At 39.8% G+C, this 16,935-nt stretch overlaps 1 protein-coding gene across 3 annotated transcripts in view; it reads right to left on the bottom strand.

The window, feature by feature from the left end:
• Positions 1 to 14,348: 14,348 nt before the first annotated feature.
• Positions 14,349 to 16,935, bottom strand: part of SEC23A (SEC23 homolog A, COPII coat complex component) — a 30,351-nt gene continuing 27,764 nt past the window's right edge. For all 3 annotated transcript variants that reach the window (XM_065838462.2, XM_065838461.2, XM_065838463.2), the window contains exon 20: positions 14,349 to 15,781. In XM_065838462.2, the coding sequence (XP_065694534.1) occupies positions 15,692 to 15,781 (90 nt within the window). In that variant the 3' untranslated portion in view covers positions 14,349 to 15,691. The remainder of the gene's footprint in view (positions 15,782 to 16,935) is intronic.

Here is a 16,935-nt window from a genome sequence, read left to right on the forward strand (position 1 = left end):
CTGCTCACCTTGGGATTCTACAGTGTGTGGACTGCAGTCATTAATAGAAGCTCCTGCCCAGTGCGTGATGATACTACTGAAGCCTAAAGGCCTCACTGAAGGTAAGTAGTGTCCTCCTCGCCTTTCACTGACTGCAAAAGAACCAAACGAACCCTTGAGAAGTTAGTATCCTGAAACCTTTTAGGCGCAGATGTTCAAAGGTCTTAAGAAAGGTTTTAAAATATTTTCCTTCCCCTACCATTATTTAGAGATGAGATTATGACTCAGTCCTAACATGAAAAAAGATGGCATAACAAGAGTCATATTCCCAAGAAACAACATTTCTGCAGAAATGCAGAAATCTATTCATGACTCTTTTTACTTAAACTGAACATAGCCAGAAAATTCATCATGACCCAGAATTATGCTGAATTACATTCCATATCAATATGTTGAATTGGATTGCTTGCAACCTTTCGACTGGATCACAGGAGCATACAGGAGGGACAAATCTCTTAAGGTGGCAGACTGACATTCAGGAGATGAGAACATCATATCTGGCGATGCTGTGTCTTGAGGTAGACTCCTGGTTAAGGTTGTTAACCTCCCAGTATCACTATCGATAACAGAAAAATAACAATTCATAGAGCCAGAAGGAAGTTGCAACACATTAACCAGTGTTTATAATATCTTCAAAAGTTGATGTATTCTTCATTTGCTGTTTGCTGAATACTCAGTTCATAACTGGAAGCTGTAGCTTCACTACTTCTTTCAGGTGTGGGTTGAATCAGTGAGATAGCTCTGGAGACTCCTCTTTGTCTTTGTATTGTCATCTGGTGACTAGGACAGAAATTCTCAAAGCACTATAAATAAGTGGCACTTGTAAGCGAAAACAGAACAGCAAATACTAAAGTACTGAGGTCTCTATTCTCCCAGTCCTGTTGCTAATCTTACTGTCCTGTAACTTTGTTTAACTCAAAAGGATTCCTCAGGTGAAAACATTGAGAGTACAAACAACTTAGCACTTGGTCTTTTGCAAAAGGTTGTTCCTGTGGGCACTCAGCTAGACAGAAAGCAGTAGAAACTACTCAGAAAACAACTATGGTTTTTCCTAATATCTCTACCCTTTCATGATTTTATTTACCTTCACCTAAAAACTTATGGCTTTAGCTGTCCAAGCACAGAATTACTGCATTACGAAAATGACTGGGCTACTGCCATTTTGCACAACTTATTGGGAAAAATGAAATGTTAATTAAGCCCTTATAAGATCAGTTTTTGCCCTAGTCAAATTTAGGGTTGGGTTTTTTTTTCTTCTGCGATAGTTTTTATTACATAAAATAACAAAGTAATAACAGTGATACATTTAACAAAGGTTTGTGATAGGTTTAGCACTTGTATCTACTGGAAAAACAAAAAAGAGTAGACTGATAGAACAGAGAGCAACATTGTAAGCTCTAGTGCTCTCTTGTTTAAGCATTCAAAATACTTCTACCTACACTTAAGTAAAGGAATTGATTCAATAAATATGTCATTCATATTTTAAAGATCTAGATGGTTTGACCACATACTGGTTTAAAAAAAAATCCCTTGAGCAGTTATTCCACTGTGAAAGTGCTTTACAACAGCCTACAACTTCAATCGAAACAGAAAAATCAATTTCATTAAAAAAAGAAAATCAGTACAAGGACACAACTTTTGAAGTTAGCTTTTACTCCTTACTAAGGCAAAAATTGGGTCATTGGAGTATTAACAGATCCCAAATGACAATGTGGCGCCCTTGGTTATTCAGCTAGTCTTAATTAAAGGATTGGCACAGCTCCCTGAATCAAAGCTCTCTTCAAAGTTTCTCCAACAAAGAATATCCATAAGCACTTTCTCCCAAAATATTTCTGACCAACCCATGACTACACATGAACAAGCTAACGCTACACTGCAGTACTTTAACCGTTTCAGTAAAGCGCTATACCACCACAACAAATAACTATCCAGATTAGGACCAGAGACTACACTGCCAGTCTACTAAAACATTTAGCATCTACAAGCCAGAGTTCTCAAGATAACAGGCTTTATCTGTCAGGAAATAAGAATTCAAATTCACATAAACTTTTTCCAGCTCTTCCTGGAAAAATAGCAGTTTCACATCTGTCAGATCACAAAACCAAGAGTGTCACCTGCTTTGCCCAACAAAAATTTGCAGAATTTTGCTGAAATTTTACCTGCACAATGCTGCTCAACAAAGTCAACAATGTCTCCAAGGGCTTTCCAGCTACAGTTGCCTCTGGTGCTCACACACTTGGAAAATCAGAGGATAATGCATTGCTGCATGGACCATGTGGCCTCAATTACTTGAACTGTTTGAAGGAAGGTAATCAAGGAGCAACCTACCAGTTGCCCTGACCCATCTGTATCTGAGAGCTTATGGGTTTTCAGTTACTTCTATCTTCTACTGTGAAAAAGTGTGGCAGCAACATAACATCATTAACCTTTATTTCTTTTTTTTACCATCTCTGTTTCCAGCTGGCAGACTGCTTAGAGCAGTAGCTCTAGGCAGACAAGAAGTCTGTAATCCTAGATGCTTTTATTTGCTTTTTATATGTTTTGTCCCATTTATTTCAAAAGTCATTTATGACTGGTGAAAACCCTGGATAATGGTAATTCAGACCTCCATTTGATGACTCTGCTTTTTATATAATTTAAAGAAAAGTCAGGTCAGGCTATTTTCACAAAGCTATATACTCAATATACAAGGCAACAGTCAGTTTTTATTTTAATCAGCATTGCACTTGAATGTGCTGTCACCTAATCCCATTTGAGGATGCAGTCACATTAAATGAGGGAACCACACTGAAGGAAGAGCAATGCTGTGTGGAAATCTGCTGTATTGCTTCAGGCCACAGTTGTGAGGTATTTTACAGCAGTACAAAAACTACAAAGTTAAACTATCAGCATTTTAGAAAGCATGAAATTCTCTCCAAATGGCATCCTTCCTTTTCAGGTGATAGGGTAACGTCCAACATTCTCCTTGTTTCCACCAGATAACAAGTTGAGTGGTCTTTTCAGAGCTCTGTAATAAAAAACTCACAGTGAAATGCCAGGCTGGGTTCTCACTCATGTGAGCGGTGGTGGCATCAGCATAAGAGCGGCACGGGATGCAGACCTCACAGACACACTTTCTATCCTCCACTTCACTGTAAAATCACAAGACAGTTTTAAATAAAACCTTCTCTTGGGTCCTGCTGGTGTGTTTAGGGAAGTCTGGCTTCACCAGAAATGTATGGCCATCCCTCATTTCCTCACACATTTGATGTTCATTGTGTCACCACACCTGATACACAGGCAGACCCTTTCTTTGGTGACCACACTCCAAGGAGAAAATGGCCACCCCACGAGTGAGGACCCCTATATCTGGACATGTCCTCCTAGAGTAAGCAGAGGACCTGCCATTTAGCCCCTGGTGTAGCGGTGCAATAACTTTCCAACAGGGAGGGCATTTTTGTGTTTATGGCATTCACAGTAGAGCCCAGGGCCTCAGGTGTATCCACTGCAGGATGTGCTGCGGGACTGGGATATCCCGTGTTTCATGAAGACACCAAATACCTTCATTTATGCCAGGATGCCCCAACAAATGCTTCTTTCACTCAAAACTGAAGCCAGAGCCACCAGTCCCGCACGCCCCTCACAGGAGGGACGAAGGTGGGCAGCAGGTACGTGGCCAGGCTGTGCAGGGCCAGCAGCACCAGCCAGCCCGAGAGGGAGCACGGGGGACAGGCTGAGGCATGAGCAAGAGGGCAAAGACTGGAAGGCCATCGCTGCAGGGCCCATGTCTCTGAAGGTGGCTGCGCACAGGGATGTGGGTGCATCCAGGCCCAAGCTGGGAGACCGAAACCAGCAGCCGTACCTGCGGTGAGTTGGTTGCAGTGCCCAGAGCCTGGTGCTGGTGAACAAAACCCTCGAGCTAGCAAGCAGGCCCATAGCAAATGCCAGATTTCTAAAGTTCACAACCTTTTTTTTTTTTTAAATTAAAACCACACTGAATTTCCAGTTGTCTGTTGATGAAGTTGCCCTTACTTGATGCAGAAAAATCCTTATAATTGCCCTGAAATTTCCATTCATTCTGTTCAACACAATCTTGCAGAAGGCTTGCCTCCTCTGGCAAATGAAGCTTCACTAGGGAACAACAACATATAAAACAGCTTGATTTCCAACTGAGCTCTTGATGCAATACAATAACCAGAAATGAGGTATTACAAAGCAACTGTCTTACTGCCTGTCCCCGTAGCTCTGTTGGCTGTTCACAGCTCACTCCCTCTAACAGATGCTTCATGCTGTAAGTCAAGCCTGAGCCTCTGCATCTGCAGACACAGTTCATTAAATCAGCTAATTCAATCGCACAGTGAAAACTGCTGCTTCACGGCTGCAGCAGCTTCTGCAGTCTGACCTTTCCGTGCAATATCTGCCTGGGAAGTGAAATTGAATCTTGCCCTCACCAAAGTCATCATTGGATGATGTTGTAGTAGAAGGTACTTTTTACATTGTGTGGGTTTGATGTTTTGGTTTGGGGTGTTTATTTGTTTGTTTGTTTGTTTTATTACAGGTTTTCTCTCTTTTGAATGATCTCTTAAACAAAACAAAGTATGCAATCTTCCAGTCTATTTCAGATCACCCTGAAACAGAGAGTCAACATATTCTTACTACTAGTAATGAATCTGAAAATTTATTCAGTAATCACAAGTTATCACTACTACCTTGTTCATATTGATTTTTCCTGCAGTCAAAACCATATCTTTTTCTCATTTCTGAACCCACCCTCATAACTCTTATGGTATGGAATGAGTGTGGCCTTCACACTACTCAGCACATTAACCTTCAGTGCTCCTTTTTCCCCAGAAAAACCTCTGATGTGGGAAGAATTTCAGAAGTTCTCTGAATTCCTCACATATAAAAAACCTCCTATCAAAATGAAGTTTTTGTGACCTGAGCCTGCCAAGCTAACAATAGGCATTTTCAGATTTGTGGAAAAAAGGCTTCCTTTTCCCAATCAGTGTACCTCAAGTATTGTGTTCAAAGGGAAAAACATTGTTTTATCAAAAGCTGAGTCCACCAAAAGTCATGCCCTTATGCAACATGCATGTGTAATAAACACATTCCATGGTGTATGATAATACAGGCTTAAAAATACAGAAGTATGCATTAGCGATCTGAATAAAGATAGGTCAGTCTGACCTAAGCTACATTTGCTTCTTGCAAAGGTTACAAGTGATTGTCACCTTAATGACATTTGCATTGTGGTAAGGCAAAACTCCAAATTACTGGAAGAAAAAACAAAGGGGAATCATTCAGATTTCAAGTGGTTCCTGAAGGGCAGGATTGTCATAAAAACTAGGTCGCAAGATCTACAAGTTGACCAGTGGCAGAACTTAGTCTAAAAATAATGAAAAGATAGATGTACTAACAAAATATCCTCTAATTCTAATTAAAGGCTGGGCTGATTTCATATACAACCAGAAATTTCGGCAGAAGGCCCAATTGGCAAAGCAAGGAGATTTTAATTAATTAAAACACAAAAAAGAAAACATATAAGAAGCAGAAACACAGACAAATAACAAAGGAGGGGTACAAAAGCATTGCTTAGGCAATTAGGGATGGTAACAGGAAAGACAAAGCCCAGTTGGAGCTGAAACTGCTGAATGGCATAAAGGGTAAAATGACAATAATTCTGTAAGCATGCTAGGAGCAAACTGAGGTGCAAAGGAAATGTGAAGCTGTTGTTGAATGGGGGAGATAACCTGCTGGCAGACAGTATGGTGAAGGCTGAAATACTCAATGGATTTTTTGCCTCAATCTTCAAAAAGTTCCCAGACCTACACACACACACCTGCACAGTTTGAGAAAGAAGGAAATGCAAAAGTAGGAGAGTTAAGGATTATTTAGATAAACTGTGTGTATTCATGTCTACAGAGATAAACGTGACCTATGATGTGATATGATGTGATTGTGAAGCCACATCATCCTCAGAACATGTGATGATCCAGGGAGGTCATTGAAAGGGGGTAACTATTACAGTCATCATCAAGAAGGGTGCAGAGGAAGATCTGAGGAACTAAATGCTGGCCAGCTTCAGCTCACTCCCTAGAAAGACCACACAGCACATCTCCTGAGGATCCACCTCCAAACAAACAAAGGACAAGAAGACAGTGAGGATTTACAAAGGGCAGATCAGCCCTGACCAATCTGATTGCTTTCTCTATCCAAATTACTTGCCATGCAGACATGGGAGGATCGATGAATACGATATACAGTCCTCAGTGACTTCACACATCAAAGCCACCAGTTTCATTGCTGTAAAAATTTCTCCTGCAATGCATACAAGTCACAAATACCTTTCCTCAGCTGCAAAGACACCTGTGGCTGCTCCAGCCTCCCAAGATCATTTGCTTCTCTTTTCTGACACTTCGGATGTCCTTGCTCAGGTTTGCTTATTTCAGCTGTTTCATGTCATGGGAGAGCTCCCAGCTGAGTATTCTGCAAAGCTACTTAACTCATTCTTACAACACCTAGGACAGTGATTAGATGTGATGATCCCCTTGTTCTCTGAACTAATAATTCCTTGTATACTACATGGGGTTTTTTTTCCCAATTAGTAAATGAACCTGGAGTTATCAGAAGTGTTCATTCAACACTAAAAATCCTAACTTAAGTTTTCTTCTGGATATTTTACACCTCCAAAATAATTGTCTTCTTACATCAGTTCCAGTTGGGTGAATGTTTTGGGCAAGTATTTGTCCAGCCACATAGATACAACATATTTCATTTCCTTTAGTAATTTACACCCTGCTTTTATTTTCTTACAGATGAAAAAAAAAAAAAAATAACGCAAATCAGTGCCTGTTTATTTAGTTTCTGCTTATTTAATATTCTTTTTAGAAGATGAGGATGTGGGATGAGATAATTGTTCTGCTGAATTCCTTCTCTTGTGTTTATTTGTGCACATTTTATCTTACAAGTTAACCTTTTATAAAGAAGATGCTTTGTTACACTTAGGGGAATTTCAGCTTATTCCATTAAAATATTTTAAATCAGCTCTTTGTAGCTCTTCTTTCTAGATTATTTCTTAAAACATCAAAAATGCTTATGACATGTTGTTTACTTCAGACGCTTGTCATTATTTTTATCATAAAAGTTCAGACTGAAAAAAAAAAGAAGAAGAGAAGAAAATATGGCTATGTTTTTCTAAGTGAAGGTGTTTTTAACTCAAATTCTACACTGATAGAACTTGGAATTTGAAGTGATTCCACACTTATATGGATGCAAAAGAGGAATAATCAAAGACAAAGCAACTAGCATGAGCAGAACTAGGATCAGGCCACGCATCTGCTGCCCTCTCGAGTTTTGCCAAAGGTATTGCCAGCAATTAAAATACTCTCACTGGCCTGGAAGCTGCGAATCCGCACAGCTGATTTCTCCGCAGCCGGCCCGCTCCTGCCATCCCACAACAACACAGAATTGCAGCCGAAGTGCAGCAGGGCGTCTCTGGTCGCATTAAGTACTGATACTCATTTCAGCAGGTAACATCTTGCTTTAACAAAAGCTCTGCTCCTGCAGAGGATTAGCCCACACATTTGATCCATGCACAGCAAAGTAACCACTTATTCCATTGGAATCAAATTCGCAAAAGCAAATTATTCCCTTTGTTTGTGAGATTGGAGGCAGAAGCTTTGCTTCTTGTAAGGACATGGGAACTGTCAATTGCAAAGTGCAATGCAGTATTTCAAAAATACATCTTTTTAATGTACATTTCTGTCAGCAAATAAGACAGTTGTGTCTATAGTCTAACACGTTACAAAGACTTGACTAAAAAATATGTCCTATTTATTCTGCTCAGCTTAATTCCAAGTTATTTCAAGCTCTGCTTAGGGCAGCATTATGTCATACATTACCAAATATATAATCTCAAAAAATAAATCCGGACTTATTTATACACATTATTTAACTAGGACAAAGGATATTTTTCATTCAGATGCAACTGGCCTGCCATGAGGACCTATCACTTCATGGATTTCAGATACTTATGCACAGGGAACAATTTAATTTTTTGTTCAATGCACATTCAGTCTACTAAGATGGATTGAGCCTTTGAAAGTGTTCTGCTCACATTATCTTTTCAGTTAAAATCATCTCTCAGAGACTGACATGAGGAGTTGAGAGTTCTCAGTCCAACTCCTGCAGCTTATGGGACTTTTTCCATTTGGGCTACAATTATGCTGGATGACAAGTAGCCTGTGCAAGGACCTATCTTTAGATTCCTAAATTTTCAATTCCTTTTTAAGGCAAAAAAAGCCATCTAGACAAGGTCCTGGGCAACCAGCTCTAGATGGCCCTGCTTGAACATGAGGATTGGACAAAATGACCTCCAGAGGTCCCTTCCAACTTTAACATTTCTGTGATTCTGTGAAAAGTAACATTTACAGTAATGGGACTCTCTCTATCCTGCAGTCTCGGTAGATCACACAAAACTACCAAATCTGTCTCATTTTCTACAGTTATCTATCAGGGTTGTATTCTTGCTTACTCAAGGGAAATTAATTCATATCCCTTAGCCAGAAAGAGGTTTTTAGGTTATTAAGTTACTTAAACAACCACTTCAGTCTGGAAGCCGCAGCCATCAGTTTGTGCATCTGTGTTCAAAGTGTCCTGTCAACATATGGCTAACACATCTGATAACTGCAAAGAAAAGCAATTTCAGTTGTTCCCAAAGGAAAGGAAGCAACAGCAGAACATTTATACGCTAAAATTTCAGTACAGCCATCTTGTTAATTTTAGTCAGCCAAAGTATAAAAATAGAAATCACAGTGTGCTTGGCTCAATTTACCTTCGATGGGCCAAAAATCAGAAAACACAATTAAGGTCTATTTGCTATGCACACACCAATAACCTGGTCTGCAAAGGCTGCAGCAGTCTTCTCCTGCCCCCAGCCATTGCGCTGCTTTGCTTCTGGGGCATTTTTGCCTTCCTTGGAAACAGGCACCAACCACAGCTTGCTCCAGGATGCCAAACTGATGCTCGTAATCAAATGAAAGCTCCAGGGTGTCCCACTAGTGTTTGGGGTTAAGTTAGCACCCTGCTTGGAAGCTGGCAAGGATTTTCTGCTCCAATTAGATTGGCAGGGTCTACCAAGGTACTGCATTTCACGTGGCCAACTTCCTTCTGTCACCTGGGCATTTCACTTAAAATTCTTTGCTATTGCAGGAAACCTCTACAATATGACACTGTCATACACTTTTGATCTCTACTGCTTTTTCTCCCATGACATAGCACAAATTTCATCTTGCATTTTTATGAGAAAAGTATTAGTTCTGCAACAGATGTTAAAAGTATCTGTTGTGTCTGATGGCTCATTCACAGAGGAAATGGCACGATGTAGACCCGGACTGAGCAGTGTCTGTTGCACAAGTACAGTTGTGGGGGATCAACTCTGCTGCCAATCTATCTTCCTGGATCCCTCTTTATTCCAGTGAAAGAAACACTGTATCTTCTGCAAACAATTTTAGCTTGGAAGAGTCTGTGATAAAATCCTGATTTTCTAAAGGACAAAAATATACATTCTGTTAAGTTCTGTAACAAGTTAGCTCTCTCATTTTCTGCCTTTAGAGGGACAAAAATGGAGTACAGTTCCATTGTTCAGTTTGGTGCCATCATTTAAAGGGTGTCACCCCCATTTCCCTCCTCCTGCTGCAGAGGAGCGGGAGCAAGTCTGAAACACAGAGTTGTACCCTCCTGTACGGCAGCACTGCTCACACCACAGCCCTAGGTCCAGCTGCGCTTTTTTCTCTCTCAGTGCAGTGTGTAAATACCCAGAGCGAGAAGATACACTACAGCAACTCACATGGGAGGGTCACATTTTTATCTTAACTAGACTGGCAGCATTGCTTGAAACCGCAAGCTCCTCAGCAATTCGTCGTCCCAGCCTGGCCCACTGACTGGCAGCCTGGCTGGGACGTCTGTCAGTGCCTCTCCTCACAGCCTTTCACATCTGCTCTTGGGCAAACAGGAGCGGGGCTCACAGCAACTGTGGTAACAAGAACAGATCTGAGGGTCACCCACTGCTCTTTTAGCTGTTCCACGGCACACAAAAAAGATGCAGCAAGTAGTATTTTGCCCACCTATAAACTTCCTGTACGTTTTCTTGAAAAATGTAATACAAGTCCTTCTAAAAAGCAGCGTTAACAAAAACACGCTTGCTCTGAGATTAATAAAGATCAGCAGAGCTACAAACAACTTATAACTCTACTCCGTCAGCCAAGTGTGACATGTCTGCAGATTAGGATATCTCAGTTTAAGCTGTCCACATTTCAGTTAGTGATTCAAGCCACCCTGTAATGCTGATCTCCGTAGCAAGAAAAATAAAAAAAATCCCTCTCCCATAGTAACACTCTTTTCAAGTCATACAGGATAGGGTCTTACAAAGTTCATACCCACCCAGAGCCAAGGCTGAAAACATGTCTGTGCTACTAACAAAAACATTGAAATATGTCCCAGCCCCCAGTACGCAGCTGAAAAGGAGCTCACAGTTGAATCCTAGAAATGTCATCTCTTCTTATTCAGTACTTTAATTATTAGATTGGCTACTTCATACCAACCTAGTATCATTCAAACTCTTCTGGGTCTCCATCTAGCTTCGATTTTTCACACATGGCTATACTCCCTTGCTAAACTTTTATTAATAACCCTAGGAAAGCAATACAGTTGCACATGCTATCTGTAAAGTACAAACTGTGGCCCATGAGTCACTTGGCATCTCTCCCGAAGTTGAAAGGTCAGCAAACACAGAGAGTTCTAACCTAGATGGAGGCAGACGTTCAGGGACCACAGAGGCTATTCCTGTATTATTTCAACCCCAGCTCAACAAGCATTCTGGTTCCAAGCTACCCTGATAACATAATTTTAGTGCATGCTTTGAAAGCGGCTAATCCCCTGGGCGGTTGTCTGTTGGTAGTATTAGGGAAAGTAATGCATGAGGCTGGCTGCAGACCATGGCACGACACAGGCATTTCCCCCTGAGGAAGGCAGAGGACAGCCTGTTGCTCGTTACACACACATCAGCTCAGCTTCTAAGCAAACTCTTACCCACTTCATGGCAATGTGCCACACAGCAGGATAACCCCAGGCAGTCCTGGGACAGGATGGAAAGACACACACGATGGAATATCTGCAGGTGTTGGGGACAGGCTCCACTGTTAAAGGGTACAGTGATTATTTTGCTTCATTTTTGCCAAAAATCAGTTTATGGACATTGATGTAACTGTTTATCTTTTAGCATCATGGTCCTTTCTTCGGACAAAAGCTTTCACTATTAGGCACAATCTGCTATTTTAAACAAGATTTTACATTCAATTCAGAGCAGTGCAACAGCTTCATTATTTTTTCCATCTGTTCTGTTCAGGCTTGTTGGCTTTCATGTACCATTTAACTTTTGTATGAACCCAAAATGCCAAAAGCTAAACTGAGCTCGATTATATTGTGTGTCACAATCTGACAGGAGAATAAGGTAGTTGTTTGCCTCAGATTTGGTAAAAGAACAGGATAGGCTCCTGGCCAGTATTCATCAGCTAACTGTGGTAAAGAGAGAATATTGGGAAATGCAATTTTGCAAACACACCGTTTTGTGTTGGAGAGAGATAATGGGGCATTCACAGATGTCATAGTCTCACAGACCAAGCTGCGAGGTTCCAGGAATTTGACAGCATTTGTATTTCTAGGCAAATCCACATGCCTTTAAGCAATGCAGCTTTTTGTTGAGCTTGTTAATTCTGTCTAAACCTGGTACCTTGTGAGTTACTGCATCCAAACTGGAGGTGTCAACCTAAAGTTATCAGTCCACTCCCTTTTCCCAAACAAGAGGAAAGCAAATAGATAGATAGATAGATAGACAGATAAGATAGATAGATGCAGTGAAGCTAAAAAAAAAATCCTCCTTTAAAAAAAAAAATCCCAAACATGGGATTCATGTAACATGGATTCAGTTACTGTAAATTCTTTCCAAAGGTTCTTAACATACCAGCTGTGCCACTCCCAATCCTGTGAAGTGGGGGCACAGTAGTGGCCATGCCAGGACATTTATCACAGCAGCAAAAAATCTACCAACCAGCAAGAAACCAAATAGCAGAAGTTTGCTACCTGCTCACCTGTGAAAGAGCAGAGCATTGTCAGGGGATGTCCCAGCCTTCTTTCTAGCATACACATCTCTGTGCAGACAGCTAAAAGTCTGGTTTTGAGGTTCAGTCAGAAACACTTAGAGCTTTGAGGCTTTTATACATCTAAATATGGGGTCATTCTCCACATTTTGGATGATGGTTTCTATCGCTCTAAGTGGCTCATTGCAAAACAGAGTTTAAACACCATTTCTCTTCCTGAATGAAGGGCAGTTCTCACACTTACAAGGTCCAGCAAACTTCTACCTAATCTTTCATGTGCCAGCCGTAAGAGCTCTGTGTTGTGGGCTCATTTAAACACATGGAGGGTAAGTGGACATAATTAATGGATTGTAAGTACAGGATTTAAAGCAATGAAAAGAGAAGAAAAATTCAGATGTTTGTGTATCACATACAGCCTGAAAAGCTGCCCTGAGAAAAAGGCAGCAAGCCAGAAATAAGTGCCTTATCGACCAGGCACAATGCAAGGACTGCCAATCACAATGTGCTTTCTTATATGATGTCCAAACACCATCAACAAGCATATCTAAGAACATGAACAGCTGTTACAGTGCCAGGAGCCTCTATTTGATTTCATGATCCTGGCAAAACATTAACTTCAGATTCACCCATGCTGCTCTCTGAGACAAAAGTCCTTCCCAGATGGCAATGCTTCAGGCACATATGCATCCAGTGAGGAATATATCCAGAACAGATTTTGTTCTGTTCTAAAACTCACAGCCAGCCAAACAAAGCAGAGAAAGCAGTATGCAACTGCTTTCTCCCCTACCTCTGACGGCCCATGTAGAATTTCCAGTTTTCAGCTTCCCAGTCCTTAACAGAACAGGCAGCATCTGTTTTATCCCTTGTCCTGCAGAAGGCCACTTCTTTCAAGGCCTTGTGTTTTTCGACAAGAACATTTGACCTAGTCTTCCTCCAATTTCCATTCTGTGTCTAGCCAAAACTAAATATTTAAAGAAATCACTGCAAAGCCTGCTATCACAGTCAAACAGGTCAACCAGCCCCTGTGATAAGACAACAATGTGCCATAGATGCTGCACAGATCAGGCAGCATCTCTTGACCACAAAATCTAGTAATGCAGATGCTAACAAGGATTGCAAATAGCAGCGATTTATCTTTTTCAAACCACTTTCTCCTGTAGCACAACCCTACAACAAACTGTTTTAACTTTAAATGTTGATCAGTTCTCACTCATAAACATTACTTCCCCAGTGTAGCTCACGTGACCTATGTAAATATGCAAAAGATATTAGATCAAGTAGATAAATGAGATGTTAACAAGTTACCAGGACAGGATGGCTTTCACCCAGGAGTTCTGAAGGCAGCGAGACATCGAAGAGCAGAGGTGCCAGTGAACATGTGTAACTCATCATAGACAGTCCCTGTGCTGGATGACTGGCAGACTGCTGCCCCTGTCACCTTCATCCACAAAAACGGCTGTTGAGAGAATCCTGCAAGTTCCAGACTGCTGAGCCTGATCTCTCTCCCTCCTGGGATGGTGGATGGAGGCTCTAATGAGGAGCAAGACTCACAAGCCTATGGATAGACATGGGCGTTTGGGAAAGAGTCAGCACACTTCCTACGAAGGCGAATCCTGTCTCAGTAACCATACGGACTCTTTGGAAGAGATGAGTAAGCAGTAATCCCTCAGACATATTTGGATTTTCAAAAAAACTCTTTGACAATGTTAAATACTTGAAGCTACAAAAGAAGCTAATATTGTCAAGAGATTGGATAAAAGAACCTATTACAGGGTGAAAGCTGGTGAAAGGGTAGGAAGGAAAGCACAAAAAAACCCATCCATTATCATGACTTATTGTAGAATCATAAATCAATTCATCACAAATCAATTCATCACTTGGTGACGAATTATTAGTCAACTGATATTTAACTGCCAAATATATTGGACATATTTAGTATTACAAGATTTTTTTAAAGCTGTTTATTAGCTAAAAAACACGGTCAAGAGGGCTACTGAATTTTTATCTCCTAAATTGCCACTAGTGTGAACAGTTCAGCATCTGTGGAATTTAAACAAGTTTGATACCAATTACCAGATGAATCAAAGTGGTGAAGTTATTCTAAATTTTGTCATTACTACCTTTATTTCCACATTTCATTTCAAGCACTGACAAAAACCAGCACAATACAAGAAGTGAGAGAAAAACATGTATTTTATTTGTACTGAGGCAAAAGGAGCTCATCTCATTAAGACCAAAGAAATGGAGAGCATTTGATTTCATCAATTTTTTGAGAATTTACAGAAAACAGGAAAGAAAACCTCATGTTATCACACCAGTTTATGATTTAATTTCCTATGTCAAAACTCTCCCTCTTCTTCTAGACCTGGCACATTTCTTTATTGCCCACTACCACATTTCACATCATTACTTGTCAAAATGTCATATTACTTATGTAAACATCTGGTTTATGCGTAAACGTCAACAAGTAAATTGGAAATCATACTAATTCCTCCACCCCCCAAAAAATCAAGTATGAACTAAATATCAAATTAACGACATCAAATTCTATATAATACTGTTTCAACAAGAACTATAACCTGTTGAATTGATAATAAAAAGGATGTAAAACCAAAAAGCAGATGTGCAGTGTCATGTATTAGTGTAATAACATCATAAGGCAATAATAAAGAAGGTAAATATATATTTTTTTTTAAGTATACACTAGCCAAGACAAAAATCAAGGCTGTAACCCTTAGTCAGTTCATTTTGGTAGCGTAGGATTTCTTAGCTCAAACTAAAAATGTTAACTTTTGAGCATCTCATCTGTTATCGTGTTTGATAATATATACTTTTGTCAAAAATATAAAATGTGGATTTAAATTTTGTGCAATAACAGTTTTAGTTTTTCACTTCAAATTCTTTACGTGAAAATAAAGAAAAACTCTGTTCCCAAATAATCAAGAAGGGTAAGGGGGAAGAAATATTTGAAATTAAATACTCTTAAAGTGAACATGAACAATAATATCTGCAGGAAAGAAAAGTTCGGCAGCCTAAGTCAAAAGACTGAGTTAATACTATTTTTATATGCTTTTTGTTGCTTCTTTGTTCACCTCGTGCTCAAATTGAGTAATAAGAGTAGTCATATGGCAGTCTGGAAAGCCCAACATCACCAAAGATTTCCTTTATTATTCAATGTGCCTTTGTAGTGCAGAGAAGAATCAACCTCAACCATTTAAAAGGGAAACTGAAATCACATCTCAAAGTAATTATAGTATCACAGTAATCAAAGTGACTGTTCTTTTTCCTCTAATTATAACTTAATTTAATCTACTACCTGTCATTTTTACAAACTGCAGTTCACATTAAAACATTCGCTGATAACAAAAGCTTTTCTTTGAAAACAACACTGCTTTATATCTAGTCAGGCAGCTTGTGCATATCAGAGCATTCTGTCACAAGAGACATGGAAAAGTGTAAATGAGAAAAAGTTGAAATATGGCTACAGCTTATCTGTGCCTTTACTGCACTGCAGAATCTCAGGCAGCACTAGAGACAGCAAGTTTCTTCAGATGATCCATAAATACTTGCAAGCTGACATCATCAGTAAGAATGGGTGCTCCAGACTCCTGCAACATAAAAGGAAACGAGAATTGATTATACTCTTTGTGAAGAAAAAGCATCTTAAAGCACAATACGTTCCATTAAATAAACACTTTACAAATTTAGAAAGACCTTAGAAGCATATCATTGTTGAAATCCTCTGACAAAAAACAGCAGACTATACATTTACATAAATCTTCATATGCTTACATAAATTCAGGCATAAACCATAACTACACTCTCTTCCATTTTAATGCATACAGCCACGGGCTGCAGTATAGCAAGACATTTACAACCACTGTACAGAGTTTTTGACAGCTGCCAAATGCTAACTCATACATTTTTAGAAGTAAATAAAACTTCCACACCACAATTCCTGTATCATTCCTACCTCAATGGAGCAAAGATGAGAGAAACAGAGACAAGCAAGTAACACAACTAACAATTCAGTATCTGTCACTGGACCTCAGACATTTCAAAATTACGAAACGAAGAAACAAATCCACTAAGGGTCTGATTTGACAGAGTGAAGGTTCAACTGGCTTTCTGAAGGAAATCCTGGCCAAACCTTTCCTACAGCTCTGTGCCACCTCAGAGAAACACCAAAACCAGTATCTGAAGGTCATGACACTGCAAAATCAGCCCACAAAATATTAAAAAAAAAAAAACACATCAACCCTGAGGTGGATTTTCATAATTTACTTTTTGACCTCAGAAGTAATTTTTAGAATTCCAAGAAGTTCAAAATTGTCATTTTTTAAATTATTTTTTAAGACAAATTTACAGTCTAAAGAAAACAGCAGTTGGCAATTCTGCAAATGTTACATAGTAACTTTCTTAAGTCCTCAGAAACCAATCTGCCATTACTTCCATTTACAGATGTAGAAAGAATTCCTATAAATCTCAAACATTCAACCTTTTCAAAGGTACTAAGCACCCACATTTCCAAATCAAATCAGTGCTGTCTGAATACTTACAAAATCTTCCAAAATACAGACATGGAAGTCTTAGCAAGGATGCTTAGAACTGGCCAAAACCAGCCTTTTTTGAGAACTGGCCAAAACCAGTCCTCGGTTAATGATCAAAGGACAAATCCAGAAGCAGTAAGAGTTCTTGGATCACTACAACACTCTTGACCCAATACATGGTCACTCTCAGGGAAGGGCAGGAATTGTCTATC

The sequence above is a fragment of the Patagioenas fasciata genome, chromosome 5, assembly GCF_037038585.1.
Source record: "Patagioenas fasciata isolate bPatFas1 chromosome 5, bPatFas1.hap1, whole genome shotgun sequence".
Classification (NCBI taxonomy): Eukaryota; Metazoa; Chordata; class Aves; order Columbiformes; family Columbidae; genus Patagioenas; species Patagioenas fasciata.